The 15403-nt window shown below is 48.5% G+C and overlaps 9 protein-coding genes across 9 annotated transcripts; 4 read left to right on the top strand and 5 right to left on the bottom strand.

The window, feature by feature from the left end:
* Positions 1–27: 27 nt before the first annotated feature.
* PEX2_068030 (uncharacterized protein) lies at positions 28–1125 on the bottom strand (the record flags this gene model as incomplete). The annotated part of the gene is made up of 5 exons (XM_016744074.1): positions 28–70; positions 123–154; positions 209–500; positions 552–662; positions 716–1125. The coding sequence occupies 5 exons, from the start codon at positions 1123–1125 to the stop codon at positions 28–30; spliced, it is 888 nt and encodes a 295-aa protein (XP_016599787.1).
* Positions 1126–2396: 1271 nt separating this feature from the next.
* On the top strand, positions 2397–2798 carry PEX2_068020 (uncharacterized protein; the record flags this gene model as incomplete). Its single annotated transcript, XM_016744073.1, has 1 exon — positions 2397–2798. The coding sequence occupies one exon, from the start codon at positions 2397–2399 to the stop codon at positions 2796–2798; it is 402 nt and encodes a 133-aa protein (XP_016599786.1).
* Positions 2799–3161: 363 nt separating this feature from the next.
* On the bottom strand, positions 3162–4487 carry PEX2_068010 (glycoside hydrolase family 16 protein; the record flags this gene model as incomplete). The annotated part of the gene is made up of 1 exon (XM_016744072.1): positions 3162–4487. The coding sequence occupies one exon, from the start codon at positions 4485–4487 to the stop codon at positions 3162–3164; it is 1326 nt and encodes a 441-aa protein (XP_016599785.1).
* A 1500-nt stretch (positions 4488–5987) lies between these two features.
* PEX2_068000 (glycoside hydrolase family 16 protein) lies at positions 5988–7163 on the top strand (the record flags this gene model as incomplete). The annotated part of the gene is made up of 2 exons (XM_016744071.1): positions 5988–6808; positions 6866–7163. 2 exons carry the CDS (start codon positions 5988–5990, stop codon positions 7161–7163), a joined length of 1119 nt encoding a protein of 372 aa, XP_016599784.1.
* An 843-nt stretch (positions 7164–8006) lies between these two features.
* Positions 8007–8654, bottom strand: PEX2_067990 (Bromodomain associated domain protein; the record flags this gene model as incomplete). Its single annotated transcript, XM_016744070.1, has 1 exon — positions 8007–8654. The coding sequence occupies one exon, from the start codon at positions 8652–8654 to the stop codon at positions 8007–8009; it is 648 nt and encodes a 215-aa protein (XP_016599783.1).
* Positions 8655–8955: 301 nt separating this feature from the next.
* PEX2_067980 (transcription initiation factor TFIID subunit 7 family protein) lies at positions 8956–10380 on the top strand (the record flags this gene model as incomplete). The annotated part of the gene is made up of 1 exon (XM_016744069.1): positions 8956–10380. The coding sequence occupies one exon, from the start codon at positions 8956–8958 to the stop codon at positions 10378–10380; it is 1425 nt and encodes a 474-aa protein (XP_016599782.1).
* Positions 10381–10621: 241 nt separating this feature from the next.
* Positions 10622–11227, bottom strand: PEX2_067970 (uncharacterized protein; the record flags this gene model as incomplete). Its single annotated transcript, XM_016744068.1, has 1 exon — positions 10622–11227. One exon carries the CDS (start codon positions 11225–11227, stop codon positions 10622–10624), a length of 606 nt encoding a protein of 201 aa, XP_016599781.1.
* A 752-nt stretch (positions 11228–11979) lies between these two features.
* Positions 11980–13265, top strand: PEX2_067960 (NAD-dependent epimerase/dehydratase; the record flags this gene model as incomplete). The annotated part of the gene is made up of 5 exons (XM_016744067.1): positions 11980–12246; positions 12320–12500; positions 12561–12733; positions 12791–12890; positions 12943–13265. The coding sequence occupies 5 exons, from the start codon at positions 11980–11982 to the stop codon at positions 13263–13265; spliced, it is 1044 nt and encodes a 347-aa protein (XP_016599780.1).
* A 953-nt stretch (positions 13266–14218) lies between these two features.
* Positions 14219–15201, bottom strand: PEX2_067950 (Polyketide synthase, enoylreductase; the record flags this gene model as incomplete). The annotated part of the gene is made up of 2 exons (XM_016744066.1): positions 14219–14993; positions 15056–15201. 2 exons carry the CDS (start codon positions 15199–15201, stop codon positions 14219–14221), a joined length of 921 nt encoding a protein of 306 aa, XP_016599779.1.
* Positions 15202–15403: the final 202 nt, after the last annotated feature.

Here is a 15403-nt window from a genome sequence, read left to right as displayed (position 1 = left end):
GGGGAAGTCTTACTTCGATGTCCATCTTCAAATCAGGTTAAAGACAAAGACATTCTTCTGAGGTTGGCATCTGAACTCACGTAGGCACAATACATTCCCTGTCCAAGAAATGGCATACTTACCCATTCTGCCATTTGGAGTCCTGGAGCTGGTCCTTCGAGCTAAGCATGTTAGTTCCTGACTAGTGCGAGCTTTGAAGGATACATACCCCTTCTACCCAAAACCCTGTGTGACCAGCATGTTCGGCGTTGATGATATCAAACTCAGCCCACCTGAATGGCCTCGGCTGGCAGAGTTGGGCGCCTCTAGACCAGTAGGTAACAAGACCTTGATTCCATCTCAATTGGCCCGATCTGTATGCTGCGATGATGTTTGTCACATTTCCAACAAGTTCGTACTTGTCATTCTCACTCTGGAGCCATTCCAGAGTCGACTGGAGGGATTCCAAGCGCTGGACGACAGCCCAACTCAACCCAGCGGGCGCCAAGGCAATCATTTCACTAATGATTGAGTTAAATCCCGTTAAGAGAAAGGTCCCGGGACATACTCACTCGCGCCTTCTCTTCTCTTTCAACAAGTCCTGCAGCTTGAATTCAAAAACCCGGGTCAGGATATTATCATCAATCCGCTCACGGCACCTTGCAATCTGAGCATCCAAGTCGCTAACATATATCAATAGCTATCCACAGATGTCGATATAGCGAGAAAGACTTACTCAGGATGAAGATCGGGTTCTTTATCATTCCAACCTTTTGGCGTATGCTCCTTGAAGAGAATTGGATTCGTTGCCGGCTGTCTCCATCTTGGCTGCCGGCTTGGCAGTCGTGGTGTCGATTGTGGAATTCGGCCTTCATAGGATGTATTCAAATCCAATGCGAGTGCGGTCGGATCCAAAGGTTGAGGCGCAATAACGGGGATAGGTTGCGTGGCAGGAGCAGGAGGAGGGGCAAGAGTAGGGACTGGCAATCCCATCGAGTCTTCCTCGTATTGAGCCTCAGCCCTCTTTTTGCCCTTTTTTCGAGCCGACGAAGCAGTTGAACTCGTTTTCCTCCTTTTTGTGGGAGAGGTGGAGGCGGCATAGTGACCCTGCGGCTTTTGAGCAGCGGCACGCCGAGGACGAACCATGGCGAAGAACGAGATAATAAGAATAGTATGAGGATCTACAGGTGCGAAAGCTTAGTGTAGCGTGAGGTGATCGAGACATGTTTGAAGTAGAGCCTTCGAGGAGATATTTGTACCCACAAACAAAGGTAGATTGGAGAAAAGCCTCCCCAGGTTCACAAGCGACGGCGTAATCATTCGACCTCAAAGAAATCACCCAAAGGTACAGTTGAATTTATATGGGATCAAAGGACTGGAGCTTCGGGTTCTTTTTTTAGTCCCTACCTTGGCCTTCCTTTCAGGATACTTCTCAGATGATATTTCCAAATGGTCGTTTTTAGAGATTATCTTTGATTCATACAAAGAACGTAAAATTCAAAAGCAGCGTGGGGGACTTTTCTCTATATACTAAGGGACTGGTACTCCTTTCTAAGTCTCTAATTTCGTTAAACTATCGTAAGGGGAATGTCACAGTCGGTCATCCACGGCTTGCAATATGGAATGATATATTTAGCATCTGATCTCAAAGGGCCTTTGTGACAGTAAGCTTTATTCCCAAAAGAACGACTGCGAATGGTTCCCTAGTAAGAATGATCCCTCAATGGAACTACTGTAGCGCACCATGTACTTAGGGCTTCAAAGTACCTTTTCAATAAATATTGTATCGAATCTTGGTCTCCAATGTACCATTGAGGTAAACACACCTAACATGTGATGGAAATGGTTGTATATCTTTTCTTTTTATTTCTTTTCACACAGTATCTGGCCTTTTAACTGAACTTAGACAGGCTTCTACCGCTACGAGAATAGAGACATGCCTTGTCTCCTCTAAGTCTAATGTTGCCGTCAATGAAGAAGTCGCTGCCATGTAGTTTTAATACAAATTGAATTGCAGATGGACTTGAGACTGTTGTGTAGGCCTTTCTTGCACTTCCCTGATATTTTGTCTCTCTTTCAATTAAAGAGATCTCATGCCTTACTAGTTTCGGACATGTTATCACAGAAAAAAGCAACAACGAGGCAAACTGATTCGTTGAGGGGTCAAGTCCTCGACCACATGAAAATAACAAAGAGAATTTCCAAACAATGAACTTCAATCACTTTGACTTCCTCTTTCAGAACCATGCAACATTTTGACAGCCTGCGGAGGTATGTAAGTAGTGATAAGTATCCTTGATGTCAAGATTCTAGGTATATTCTAGGCGATCTATCTCGTAGTACTCTGGGTTAAGCCAATCGACAATTAACGCTACAAACTTCGGCATATTTTCATTACTAACATTATATTCACAACAATGTCCCGGATGCCCATATTTGAACCGGGCCTCAACGCGGACTACATCAAGATAGTCCAGATTGTGGAAACACATATTGAAACTCTGACATACAAGGTCTGGCGCCGCCGCGAAGTGATTGATCAACTGGAAACCCTTTGTCGCGAGCTGGTATTCCAAGCAACTTGCGATGAATGCAAGCCTCGTAGTCATCTTCTTGGCTACGCCCAATTCCAGCGGTTCTCCATGACACTCAGACTTTGCTTACCTGAGGCAATCCTCGTCCTCGAGAGTGATGGGACTAGTTATCAGGTAAGTAATCGGGCTTTCCGCTGGATGAGAGAGGATGTGATTGAACACAGGGCAGCTTGTATCCTCAAAGAGGCACTTACCGCTGCGCAGTCCACTGACTGGTATCTTTGACATGGGTTGTTTGGAGAATTGATTTCTATAGGATATATTTGCAGAATTTTAATTAATGGCTTACGTGCTAAGTACCTCTAACACATTTATCTAAATCAAACCCTTTCCTTGTCTTGTAGATCCTCCCATAAATGAGCTATTTTGTGTAATTTGTTTCCCCTCGAGGTACCTTAAATCTACGTTATAAGAAATTCGAACCTTGCTATGGCGCTTTTTAAAACCCCAGTGGGTGTTGAATTCAGCGATTCATAGAGAGACACGAGGAGATCTTGATAACTGCTAACCATTCATGGATTTCAGATCCATATCAAAAAACCTGGGAAAATATTCCTTGGATGATATGCAAACACAGCGAGCCCAAGTCTACACCAGGATAAGTCCTAGGATAAGTGTCAGAAGGGCAAGATAACCCGAACCCAGGGCACAAGCAGAATTGAAGGAACTCGTGGGTGAGATAGCAGCACCAGTACTTGACTTGGAAGTCGAGCTAGCTGCGGTGACGGTGCTCGCTGCTGAGGTCGAATTGGAACTCAAACCAGTGCTTTTGGGCTCAGCGGATGAGACTGTGGGGAGGGTGCCAGCGGGATTGGAAGAATTACCGGTAGAGCTCGAAAATGCCGAGGACAAGATCGAAGAGGACAAGGCCGTAAGATACGAAGTGGATGTGACAAGGTCAGTAGTGGTTTCAGTTCCTGACTTAGCCGAACTCGACGCGAGGGATGAGGTCGCAGTAGATAACCCCGTAGAAGACGAAGTCAAAGAGGCAATATCGGAAGCAGTTGAAGTATCAGAACTGGTCGAACTCGAAATCTCGCCCGAGGAGACGCCACCATGTATCTCAATACTGTCCGAAGAGCCAGATTTGTCGGAATAGACATAGTTCTCCGCGGGGGTGTGATTGACGATCTCAACCGACTTGACATACATCGTGAACGGTGCCTTGGAGTAATCAGTCTCGCCGCCAGCCCAGTCGATAGTGCCCTTGATTTTGCTCGGGTCACCTCCTGCCCAGATACCAATTCTCACACGCATCGGTGTCTGTGGGAAGCGAGTGCCCCCTTTCGCATCAGCATAGTTGACTGTCTGAACAACGGTGCCATCAATCGCCCATGTCAGTTTCTCCTTAGACCAAATCCAGGTGTATTTATGGAACACTTCTTGAGGGGTCGTCACCGGCTGCCAGGTCCATCGATTGTAATCTTCACTAGTGTCACCTTTGCCGAAGTAATCTGTCTGGAGTTTGTCGGTAGAACCACCCAGTGCTTCCTGTATATCTATCAGCATATATGTTTCCTGAGAGATGCATTGCAAGTTAGAGCTCACCCAGTCAATCTCATCATTGTTGTCTGACAACATGTAAACGGAGCTGACAATGCCGGTACCAGGGGATCCTTTCATCTCAACAGATATCTCCCCGTAGAAGATGTAGTAGTCGGTTATGATTGTCGGGGTATCACCTTGCTTGTGGATCGTGAACTCCGCACCATCAGGGCCGGTGACTATTGCTCCACCAGCTGTTGTCCAATCATTCAAAGCGGAAGTCTGTGTCAAGTCGTAGTTGATATGGCCTTTGGTATTTCCCTTGTTAGACGGACAGGTTTTGTCGAAGGCATTGCAGTCTGGCGCGTTCTGAGCAAGAACGAGGGAGACTGTGGCAGCCAGAGCTGCGAAAATGAGGCGATACTGCATGATTGATATGGATCAGTTATCGTGAGAAACAGACGCGTCTCGTCAACAAGAGAGACGAGACGAGGAGTGACAAATTGACGAGCGATAGGCAAACAAAGCAAACGGATGGAGGTTCGCAAGAGAAAGAGGAAAGAACACAACAGGAGATAGGCAGAGTAAGGTCTGACAGTCCAATGTTTACTTCTGCGAATGCTGTTGTGCTGCGAGGACTGCCCACGGTAGTAAGTGTTGATACAAACACTGGACTCATGCTCAAGGCCTTGGGTCTTTCTCCGGCATTTTTTGTTTTGTTTGGTGTGCTAACTATGTAATTAGATGTAGCTGTTAAAGAACAAGAGAGTGAGGAGAATAATATGTGATTGAACTTGTATACAACCGGCAGGAGTCTCTATCCATATCCACTGCTGAAAGACAGGCCTAACGGGGCCTCAATATAGAGCGAGTCCAACTACTTTGGCAAGGACATCATATGCCTGCCATTTCCTGGAGCCAACTTTCAAGCAATAAAATGCTTTGAATAGTTCTAGCTGCAGATGGACCAGGGAAATGAAGTGCTTGTCAAAGTAGTTGGCCTCGATCTAAGTTGGTTCCCCATTAGTACTGGGATGGTCGTATATTCTGCGAATATTGCCAGAAAATGTACAGGAATTGATAAGTTGATCCCATTACCTCCCATCAACCCAATATAAGCTTCCTCGGCAAAAGAAAAAATGTCGAAGGAAAAAAGATGCCGAAGAGGCGAGCTGGTTTTTTAAATACTCTCCAGGGCTGTTTCATAGCGATAACAATAATAGCTTTGAATCCACTGCGCCTTTTTTTGTTCTTTCTTTCCATTTCCACTTTTTAATTTCCTCATCTTTTTATTGAACAGGGAATAGCCAATGATCGGATATTGTTCCTGATGTGTTCCTGAGAGCGGATGCTAGCGGGCTTCATAAAAATAGGGTGACCAATTGGCATCGATAGAACAGCCAGGTGAATTACGCTGCCAGTGGGGCTTCAACAGGCAGCCAACCCATTAACGGCAGTTTTAATTTGCGCTAAGGAGCTAGTTAGTATATAGTGCCGAGCCAAGCTTCGTAAAAGCTTTCCTTCGGCCTCGGACATAACACAAGTCTCCACAACTTCAATCTCAACTGGACGAGTCGTCTGCCACACTTTTTAACGCTAAACTCGACTAAGTATGGACAAGGTTCTTCTCCGTAATTACAGCTCGAATTGGCGATGCCTTGAGCCTGCTATCTCGCTTATTGACCTCCCTAATCTTGATTTTGCTAGCTTTTGCTAGCAGTCATGGCGAATTTCCCAGTCATTAAACTCACATCCACAGACTCCCTTATCTCCTTTTGTGGATGACTTTCTTAGATGTTGATTTCTATATATCCATCCCTCCGGCTACCGTGATACTTCTGCTGCAGAAATTGCCATATAAAGCGGCATTGTACAGGCGCTAGGATCGGACTGAGCATACCCACCCACGTTAATACAAACCCCGCCATCATGAAATCCTGGATTTCGCTCTTCCTTTTGCCCCTGACTACGATTGTCGGGGTCGCCAACGCTGCTACTGAATACACCGGAACGGATTGCAACCCCCTTGAAAACACGACATGCAGTGCGGATCCTGCCCTCGGAACCGAGCACACATGGCTATTCAACTCAACTCTCGACACCGACCTCTGGGACATGAGAACCGGCACTCTGGACTACACATCCGAAGGAGCCGACTTCATCATCAAAACTGAAAATGCGTCAACTCTCCTAGTATCCAACTTCTACATTTTCTTCGGTGTGATGGAAGCACACGTCAAGATGGCGAAGGGAGCCGGCATCATCAGCAGTGTCATCCTACAATCCGACGATCTGGATGAGATCGACTGGGAGTGGGTTGGATACAACACGAGCGGAGTGCAATCCGATTTCTTCGGCAAGGGAAACACAACCACGAGTGACCGTGGCGGATATCACGCGGTTTCGAATGCAGATACCGAGTTCCACAACTACACCTCATACTGGGATAAAGACCGTCTTGAATGGTGGATCGACGGTGACTTGGTGCGGACAGTGAACTACTCCGAGCCATTGACTGTGTATGGCAAAAACTACCCCCAAACACCGTGTCAGGTCAAGATCAGCAATTGGCCGGTTGGAGTCAAGGGACAGACGGAAGGCAATCTCGAGTGGGGTGGTGGTCTGGTTGACTGGTCCGATGTTCCATTCACTATGACTGTATCGAAGTTGCGCGTTCAGGATTTCCACACTGGAAAGGAGTACAAATACAATGGGACCACGGGCACCCGTGAGAGTATTGAGGTTATCAGGTGAGTTTGTTTTTGAAGCCGGGATTGAATGATTTAGGGACTAACTTCAATTCGCAGTGGAAATTCAACCGCAAGTACACAAATCAACAAAACACCGGCCAAGTCCCTTTCCGAGAAATGGGATGATCTTGGCCAGGGGGCTCATATCGGAGTCTACTGCGGTGCAGCTGTTGCTGGTGCGCTTCTCCTTGGTGCATTCATCTTCTTTTGTCTGAAGCAACGCCGGAGCGGCCGTTTACAACAAGCTTTGGACGATGGTCAATATAGCGCGGAGCTCACGACGTTGGAGCAGTCGAAGTTGAGATGGGGGCAAAGTGAATTGCGTAGCAAAGGCAGCTACCAGCCGGTGCCTTGACCGGGTCAGTTCGGTTGTATATATTTTTGGTCATTCTTATTAGTATTTAACGTCTTCCTTCTTGTATATTATATCTTACATTTTATCCAAATGGTATCCATTCAAAAGTCGTGTGCACATTTTAGAGCGGTTTCTAGATGTCTAGAACACTTGAGAAGAGGGATAAGACATCTGAAAGAATTCAAAAAGACTGCCAAAAGACATGACAAGGCCGCATAGGACGCTGGTTATAAGGTTCGCTGTCCGCCAGTGGGAGGTTTGATATTTCTTGAAGCATCTTTAAGCTGCTATGTGACACAACTAGAGACGTGGAGATCATATTTGTGATCCACGCTGGATAGGATATCCGCTCAAATGTTCGGATGCAAACAAAGAGAGAGAGCGAACCAGATAACTGAGTTAATAATACAGGTCCATCCCCAATCAAACGAAACCCTGGCGATTTGCACCTCCCAAACAAACCGAATCCGCTTATAACTCCCCATCAGCCAATCACACCCGTCCCATGAGATACCGTAGGATACATAGGTAAAGTTATGGTGGTTGGCTAGCCAAACGACATTTGTCTGCTTCGGAGAGTGAAGTGGGGGCGATGATCATGCCTCGAGTCAAGTCGGAACAATGTCGGCGACCACTGGGGAGGACAGGCTTTGATCGTCCCAGCACATGGTGGTGGGGCTCTTTGTACTTCAAATAGGGAGGTAGAGATGAAAGACAATCCGACCAGAAGGGTGACCGGAAGTGTGACATGTCGGATCAGGTCTGGGCACGTTCGAGAAGTAGAGATTCAAGCTTTGCGACTGTTTCAAAAGTCGAGCAATTCATGAGACCGCGTAGAGCCCTTCACGCTCCCATCGCTTCATCATCAGAGAGATGACTTGGTGCGCTGCTCACACCTGAGCTGTCGCTCTCTGTCGTCTCTGAAGCCCGGGCACGAACCTGTACACCCCAGTCTTGGATGCTGGGGGCACCACCCTCGATGACGACAGGGTGCTCCTCGGCGTGTTTTCCCAGAACAGTTCCAGCGTAGCGCGACTCCTCGCCAGTCTTACTGTGTTTCTTCTTCAACGCGGTCAAGTAATCCTCCTTTTCAACGGCGTCGGGGTCCACCATGTCACCCTCGCTGGGAACAAAGCCGGCAACACGTCGGATTTCACGGTGGGCAGGGCCAGTGATCCAGCTGAGGAACGCATCAAGACCACGCATATCTTCTTCTCCCTGCCATTCCTCTTCCCATTCGCGTAATTGTGGCCGTATGGCTCCTGCGTCCTGCAGAGCTTGATAGATGTCTTCGAGGTCCGGAACTGGGTCGTATGGGTGCGCATTGGCAGCATGCTCAGCTGCAGATGAGGCGAGAATAATCAGATACCGGCCAGTCAGGTCCTGGATAGATTCTAAGACTGAGGGGCGTGTGGAGTGGAAGCCTTGAGCGCGGAGGATTTGGATGATCGGAGGGCGGAGGAGAGCGTTGTGAAGGTTTGGGCCGGACATTTTCAATAGCAGAGTATCGGTTGATGAGATGAAAGCAGAGCCTATCAATTTATCTCCACTAAAATGAAGACTTAAAAGAAGACTGAAAAGAGGATTGAAAAGAGAACTGAAAAGCCACGACGCAAGTGTGAACTGTGAAAGAGTAAAAAGGAGTGTTAGAAACGGAGGTGCGGTGTTAACGCGCCGCAATCCAAAGCGGAGAATCTCATCTTTCCGCAACCTCACGTCCTCCACCTACACATCCTCCATCCTCTCTTCTCGCACTTGCTACCTCTCAGGTAGCTCTCATATTGGCATAATCATGCCTTTAAAGATTAAATTCTCAAGAAGGCCAGACCCCCCGCCAGCAGAAGAACCGGCGGCGCCTGTACCACCTGTGCCTGCGCCTGCGACCCCAGTGGCCGAAGCTCCTCAACCTCCGCGCAAGATAACGCTTAAGATCGCACGAAAACCTCAACCTGAGCCGAGCGAGGAGAAACCAAAGAAGAAGAAATCGACAAAGAAGCGACCAGCCGAAAGTCTCGCGCTGCCCGAGCCCGAACCTGAACCCGAGACAAGCCAACAAGGCCCCAAACGAATAAAGCTCATCCCATCCAAGAAACCCGCCTTACAGTCCATCCGCATCAAGAACAAGGGAATCGTGCCCAACCGACCGGTGGGCGTTGGGTACGACTCCGAAGCCTCGGACACAGAAAATGATCCCGCCATTGAAGAACAATTCATCCTACGAATGCTCCCAGGAGAAGACTGCGATATTGTGAGGAAATCAATCAGTGATAGGACATTCAAGACTGGCGAAGTCGGGCTCAAGCCCCTCACGCGTGAGGGTCGGCGCTCCATCTTGAATGTTCGGGGTCGCCAATATGCGGCAGCCCTAGTGGATCTACCCTGCATCGTTGAGGGCATGAAGAGTTGGGATCGACGAGGCTGGTATAAGTCAGCAGATATCTGTCAAATGCTCTTGGTTCTGGGACGTGTCAACAGCGACCAAGAAGCTTTGGAATACCCACTCCCCCCGGGTGTTGACTCCCCCGATGAAAAGACACTTCAATACGCACACGGTATCGCACCGCCCCTCCGCTGGGTTCGCAAGCGCCGGTTCCGCGACCGTGTTAGCACGCGTACAATTGAACAAGTTGAAAAGGCCGTGGAAGAACTCATGGCCCAGGATGAAACTTCGATCTTCCCTCCCAAGTTCGAGTTGGTGGACAGCACATCCCTGAATCGCGTCGAGGGCTTGGTGCAAACGGGAGAATACGAAGATGAATACGATGATGAGCAGGATGCATACGGTGAAGCAGAAGAAGAGATGATGGACGACTTTGAGGACGCCCTTGCTGCTGAGATGGAAGCCGCGCTTGCTGCCGGCGACGATGAAGCACCGGGCCCAGGACCAGAGCAGATGGACACTCCATCTATGCAACCTTTCACACCAGCTGGAGGGCAGACCGAACGCGGCGACACCTCTGCCGATGAGAGCAATATCTCCGACGAAGACGAAGAAGATGAGCTGGATGACGATCAAATCGAGCAGCAGCAACAGCTCCAGCAACAGCGCGAGGAAGTCGCCGAGCTCGAGGCTCTCATCCGAACTGAAACCGCGCAGTGGGAGAAGGTGCAGAATCACATTCTACGCAACAAGATGGGCCGACGTATCCAGGAACTAAAGAAGGACCTGCAACTGAAGAAGGTCTCCATGGGCATGCCAGCCGGGGACGATATTTGATCTCCCTCTTCACCTCCTATGTTCAATCTTGAAAATTTCCGGCGTTATCGTTTCAATAATCATACCCAGTTTGTCTGACCGAGAGCGAGTCCGGTTTCCATGTTGATACAAGCAGCGCTTAGCTAGCTCGAAATCCTTAATGAAAGTTATGTCCAAATCTCCTAAGTACATTAAATTACGCCCCTTCCAACGCTATTCCAAGATCAAATCCAGATCCATTACCGGGATACACTTTCATTACCTATTTACCCACCACTGGATCACCAGTAGCCTGTTTAACGGCCCCTTCCACATCCAACTTCTCATCCTGCTCCAACTTACGTCGTCTAACAACCTCACCTTCGCTCTCCGGATCAGCCGGACTCTTCCCAACCCTGTCACCAAGAACCCGATCATGTTCAACTCTCTTCGCCCCCAAATTCGCCGCCAGATCATCCGCCTCCCCGAAACCAGGATGCCCAGGTCCACCCGCACTCCCAACTGGACTAGCATGCGCACCCGCCTGTGCACGCTGCATTCCCATCCCCTTGCGCTGAACAGTATCCGCAATATACCCCTCCGCAGGCTGCTGTTCTACGCCGTATTCTAGATCGACGTCGGTGGCATTGTGCAGTTCTTGTTCGTGTTTCTGGTGCTGTGAGCTCAGACGAGCTCGTTCTTCGTCGCTTGAGGGTTTTGATTCCGCTGTGCGTTTAATTGCTCCAATTGTATCGCCGTGGTGTCGGCCCGGTTCGGTGGTTGCTCGTTGTTCTTGTGGCGTGTGTGATACAGGATTCGAGGATTGGGTGTAGGCTGCTTGTTTTGGGGGCTGGGAGGGTTGGTTTTGGGTTTTTGAGCGGGTCTGCATGGTTATGAATGTGGTGATCTAGATTTGTATGATAATAAATAGTTGATTGTAATGGGAATATGTTCAAAAGAACAAGAAGAACAAGAAGAACAGGAAGAATAAGAAGTGTAAGTCAACGGTTGAAGAAAGTGACAGCTATGTACCCACTTCTGACGTCAGGGATGATTGACCAATGGGAGCAAAGTGGAAGTACAAATGTACAACCGTGGAACCGTGGAACAATGCTCTTGTTTTGTGGGTTGGAATCCTGACTGCGTACAATCTTGACCCCTCAGGTCTCAGTTAATACAGTCTAAGAGATAAATCCTTTTAGTGTGTAACAAAGTACTGTGTCCTTCGTACCAAATCAACAAATGCGAACCAACAAGGCTACCAAAATGACCACTTTCCAAGTGAACGACCATCACCTCGTTCCGCACAGATCGCCACGTTGACCCAGACTACCGGGACTCCCAAAGGCTCGGTGGCAATAGCAGCATCCCATCCCGTCTATCCCCGCCCAAGCGGCACCACAACCGTCTAATTGTAGTTAAACCCGCAGTGCACGAACTAATCAAACCGACCAACGGGGCCCGGGAGTATGTTACCCAACCCACCAAACACCCTAAGACAGTTCAACGTCCGAGGGTGAATTAGGGGAACTCTATTCGACTCCACAGTCTGCCCACTCGCTTACAACTCACTTACGATGTTCTCCTCCCTCTTTTTCACCCGGGCAGAGACAGTACAGTACACCCGTCCATATCTCCTCCATGGCTAAACAAACCTACTATCTGCCTCGCGGCTCGCGAATCCTCGTGACCGGCGCCAATGGCTTCGTTGGGAGTAATGTCATTCACAGCCTGCTTGAACTAGGGTTCCGGGTGCGCGGGACTGTCCGGTCTCCCAAACCGTGGCTCGATGAGATGTTCCGGGAGAGATTCGGGCGGGATTCGTATGAGTCTGTTATTCTTGCCAACTTTGAGGATGTGGATACTCTGGCTAAGTTCATGGATGGTGTATCCGGGGTGGCGCATGTGGTATGTGTTTTGCTAATCGGAATGGGACTTGAGGACGAGAGTGCGTGTACTAACGAGGTGTTGGGATATGTAGGCATCAGATGTCACTTTCAGCTCGAATCCGGAAGAGGTCGTACCGTGGGTAGTGAGAGCTACTCATAATGTGCTGGAGGCTGCCTCGAGACATTCCAATATCAAACGGGTTGTCTTGACCTCTTCTGCGGTCGCAGTGTTAATTGCGCAGCCGAACACAGAGGGTATTGTTGTTCATGAGGGTGAGAGACAAGTTCCTAGAGAAAGGAAAGGAAGGATGTATTGGCTGACACTGCATCTAGATTCCTGGAATGACGAGGCTATCAAGCAAGCCTATAACCCGGATACTCCAGAGTATCTGAAGGGTATGTTCGGTTATGCCGCCTCCAAGACCGAGGGAGAAAAGGCAGCATGGAGATGGATGGAGAAGAACAAGCCGAGCTTCCAATTTAATACCGTGTTGCCGGATTTTACCGTGAGTTCTATGGTCTGATGACAGCCCATTCAAACGTGTGATATTGACTCGGAATAGCTCGGGAGAATCCTTCACGAAGAGATCCACGGCTCGACATCGGGCTGGGTCGCTGCTCTGACGAAGGGAGATAAACGTATTTTCGAGACATTTGTGCCGCGTAAGTGGACACTGCCGTTAGATTGGTTGATCATAGCTAATGTACAAAACAGAATACTTCTGCGATGTTATCGACATTGCGCGTCTCCACGCAGCAGCCCTCCTCGACCCGAACACCGTCTCTCGGCGACTCTTCGGGTTTGCTGCTCCCGTGAATCTCACTGATATGATATCAGTTGTTCGGAAGCTCCGACCTAATAATACTTTGATTCCTGAACCTCCCGTTGACGACGGACGTGATCTGAGTGAAGTTATCCCCGCCAAGGAAGCGGAACGGATCCTGCGGGAATTCTGCGGGCGGGAAGGGTGGACTTCGTTGGAGGATAGCATTGCTCAGGGACTTGAAGTGTCTCGAAAGAGATTGGCTTCGTTGTAGAGTTCCATCTTCCATATGACAGACTCCATTAATCTTGCAAGTACATATTCATGAACAAGAAATGACTATTTTTCAAGTTTCGGTTGAGCCTCTCATTCTGCAGGTTCCGGGCCCTTTCCAGGAACCGCCTTCTTGCTGTGTTTCTTCATCGTAGGTGTTGTATTTTTGTCTTGAGTCTTTTTTCGATCTTTTTTTGCGTCCTTTTTTGACCATATTGACCGCGTGCAACACGGGCCACTGTTGACCTCGAGAGTCCCCCGTCGACACTGGCAGCGATAGCAGCCCAACTGGGTCGATCGTCTTTCCTCGCCAAGCGTGCAATGTAACGTGTAGTCTGGCCACTCAATTTAGAAGGACGACCTGATCTGGGCTTTGAGGCCATATCTTTACGTTCTTCAAACCGCGTTTTCGTGCGGTAAACAGTGGATCGCGCGACGCGTAGATCTCCGGCGATTTTGATGGCCGAATCGCCATTTTCAAGCGCTTTGATTATTGCTGCACGTGTTGTTTCTGATAACTCAGGACTTGGCGCTGGCTTTTTGGGTTTTGTTGGTTGTGCCATGGCTGAATTATCGTTGATGGTTGGGAAGAGACAGGTTGTGGGCGTGGGATTTGCCGAAGGAATATTGATTGGTCTTCAAATAAGTCACCCTCTATCTCCACAGGCCTCATATCTTCATACCATCATTTTATCGCAGATCTCGACAGTAGAATTTAGGTAAATATTGTACTATGGGAATATCACCATTGAAGTTACTGTGGCAATGTGACCACTGCTCTTCCCGTAATACCATCTCCCCTCAATTTCTCTATCAAAGTCGGCACAGCCGAGAAATTAAAAATTTTGATCGATGGAGATATCTTGCCAACAGCTGCCGCTTGCAGTAAGTCGGTCATTTGAGCTTCGGTGCCCACAGATGACCCTATAAAGGTGAGACCTATTGTTCCAAGGGTTAGTATATGATTTCGACACTGAGATCACATCCAAAAGCCATCTTACCTCTCGCTGTGCAAAGCGTAGCCGAAAGAGGAATATCCAAGTCATTCGGCGGCAAGCCAACATTGACAACAAACCCCATATTTCTCACCAGGTTAGGTGCCATCTTCAATGCTTCCTTCGTACCCGGCACCACGATTGTCGCATGCGCGCCCTCTCCAGTAAACTCACGCACTCGAGCGATAACATCTTCAGTCTTATAATCAAAGAAAACTTCTGCTCCAGACTCCAAACTCAACGCTCTCTTATCATCCCCGCCATCAACAGCAATAACGCGCAGACCTTTCATCCTCGCTGCAATTTGTACACCAATATGACCCAGCCCGCCTCCAGACCCCGAAATAACAATAAAGTCCCCAGCCTGCAGTTCGTTATCAAGTTTTGACAAAGCACCAACCATAGTAAGACCGGCACACAGCAAAGGCGCCGCAACTTCATCAGCCAAGCCCTCCGGGATCATTGTCAAGAACCGTGCATCGGCAATGACATACTGCTGCAATGTTCCAGGGACATGGCGACTTGTATTGAGCTGCAGCGCACAATTGTGCGGGAATCCTCGTTTGCAGACTGAGCATTCGTTGCATGCACTGTAAAGCCATTTAACGCCGACGCGTTCACCGAGAAGGGATTCGGAGACGTCGGCACCGGCTTTCACTACTGTGCCAACTCCTTCGTGGCCGATGATAGAGTTGTATGCGCCCCAGGCTAGAACGGCGCGGAGTTCTGAGCGACTTTTTTGATAGTATTGAGTTAGTTTTTGGATTTGAATTCACTTTCAAATGGTAGCGCTTACCATAGACCGGTGCAAGTTAATTTGATGAGAACTTCATTTTTTCCAGGACTTGAGACAGGTATATCATTCTGAAGAGTGATAGTTCCATTTTCTCCGGGGTTTTGCACCACGGCGGCTTGTTGTAGAGTGGGTGTGGAATTTGCCATCGATGCGAGTAGGCTCAGATGACGTTGTCTAGTGTTATGGAGCGTTAAATTCGATGCGATCGATGTTTACTAGGGTTTATTACTCTATAACCTTTTTTTAATAGACAGCACCAATGTTGAAGCCTGGTTTATAATCCATTTTAGTCGAACAGAGAACGATGTTCGGTTTACCGAGGTAATTGATTCTCGGTCAGAATATCGG

Source organism: Penicillium expansum (genome assembly GCF_000769745.1).
Source record: "Penicillium expansum strain MD-8 chromosome Unknown contig224, whole genome shotgun sequence".
NCBI classification, from domain to species: domain Eukaryota; kingdom Fungi; phylum Ascomycota; class Eurotiomycetes; order Eurotiales; family Aspergillaceae; genus Penicillium; species Penicillium expansum.
This window is presented reverse-complemented; position numbering and strand designations above follow the sequence as displayed.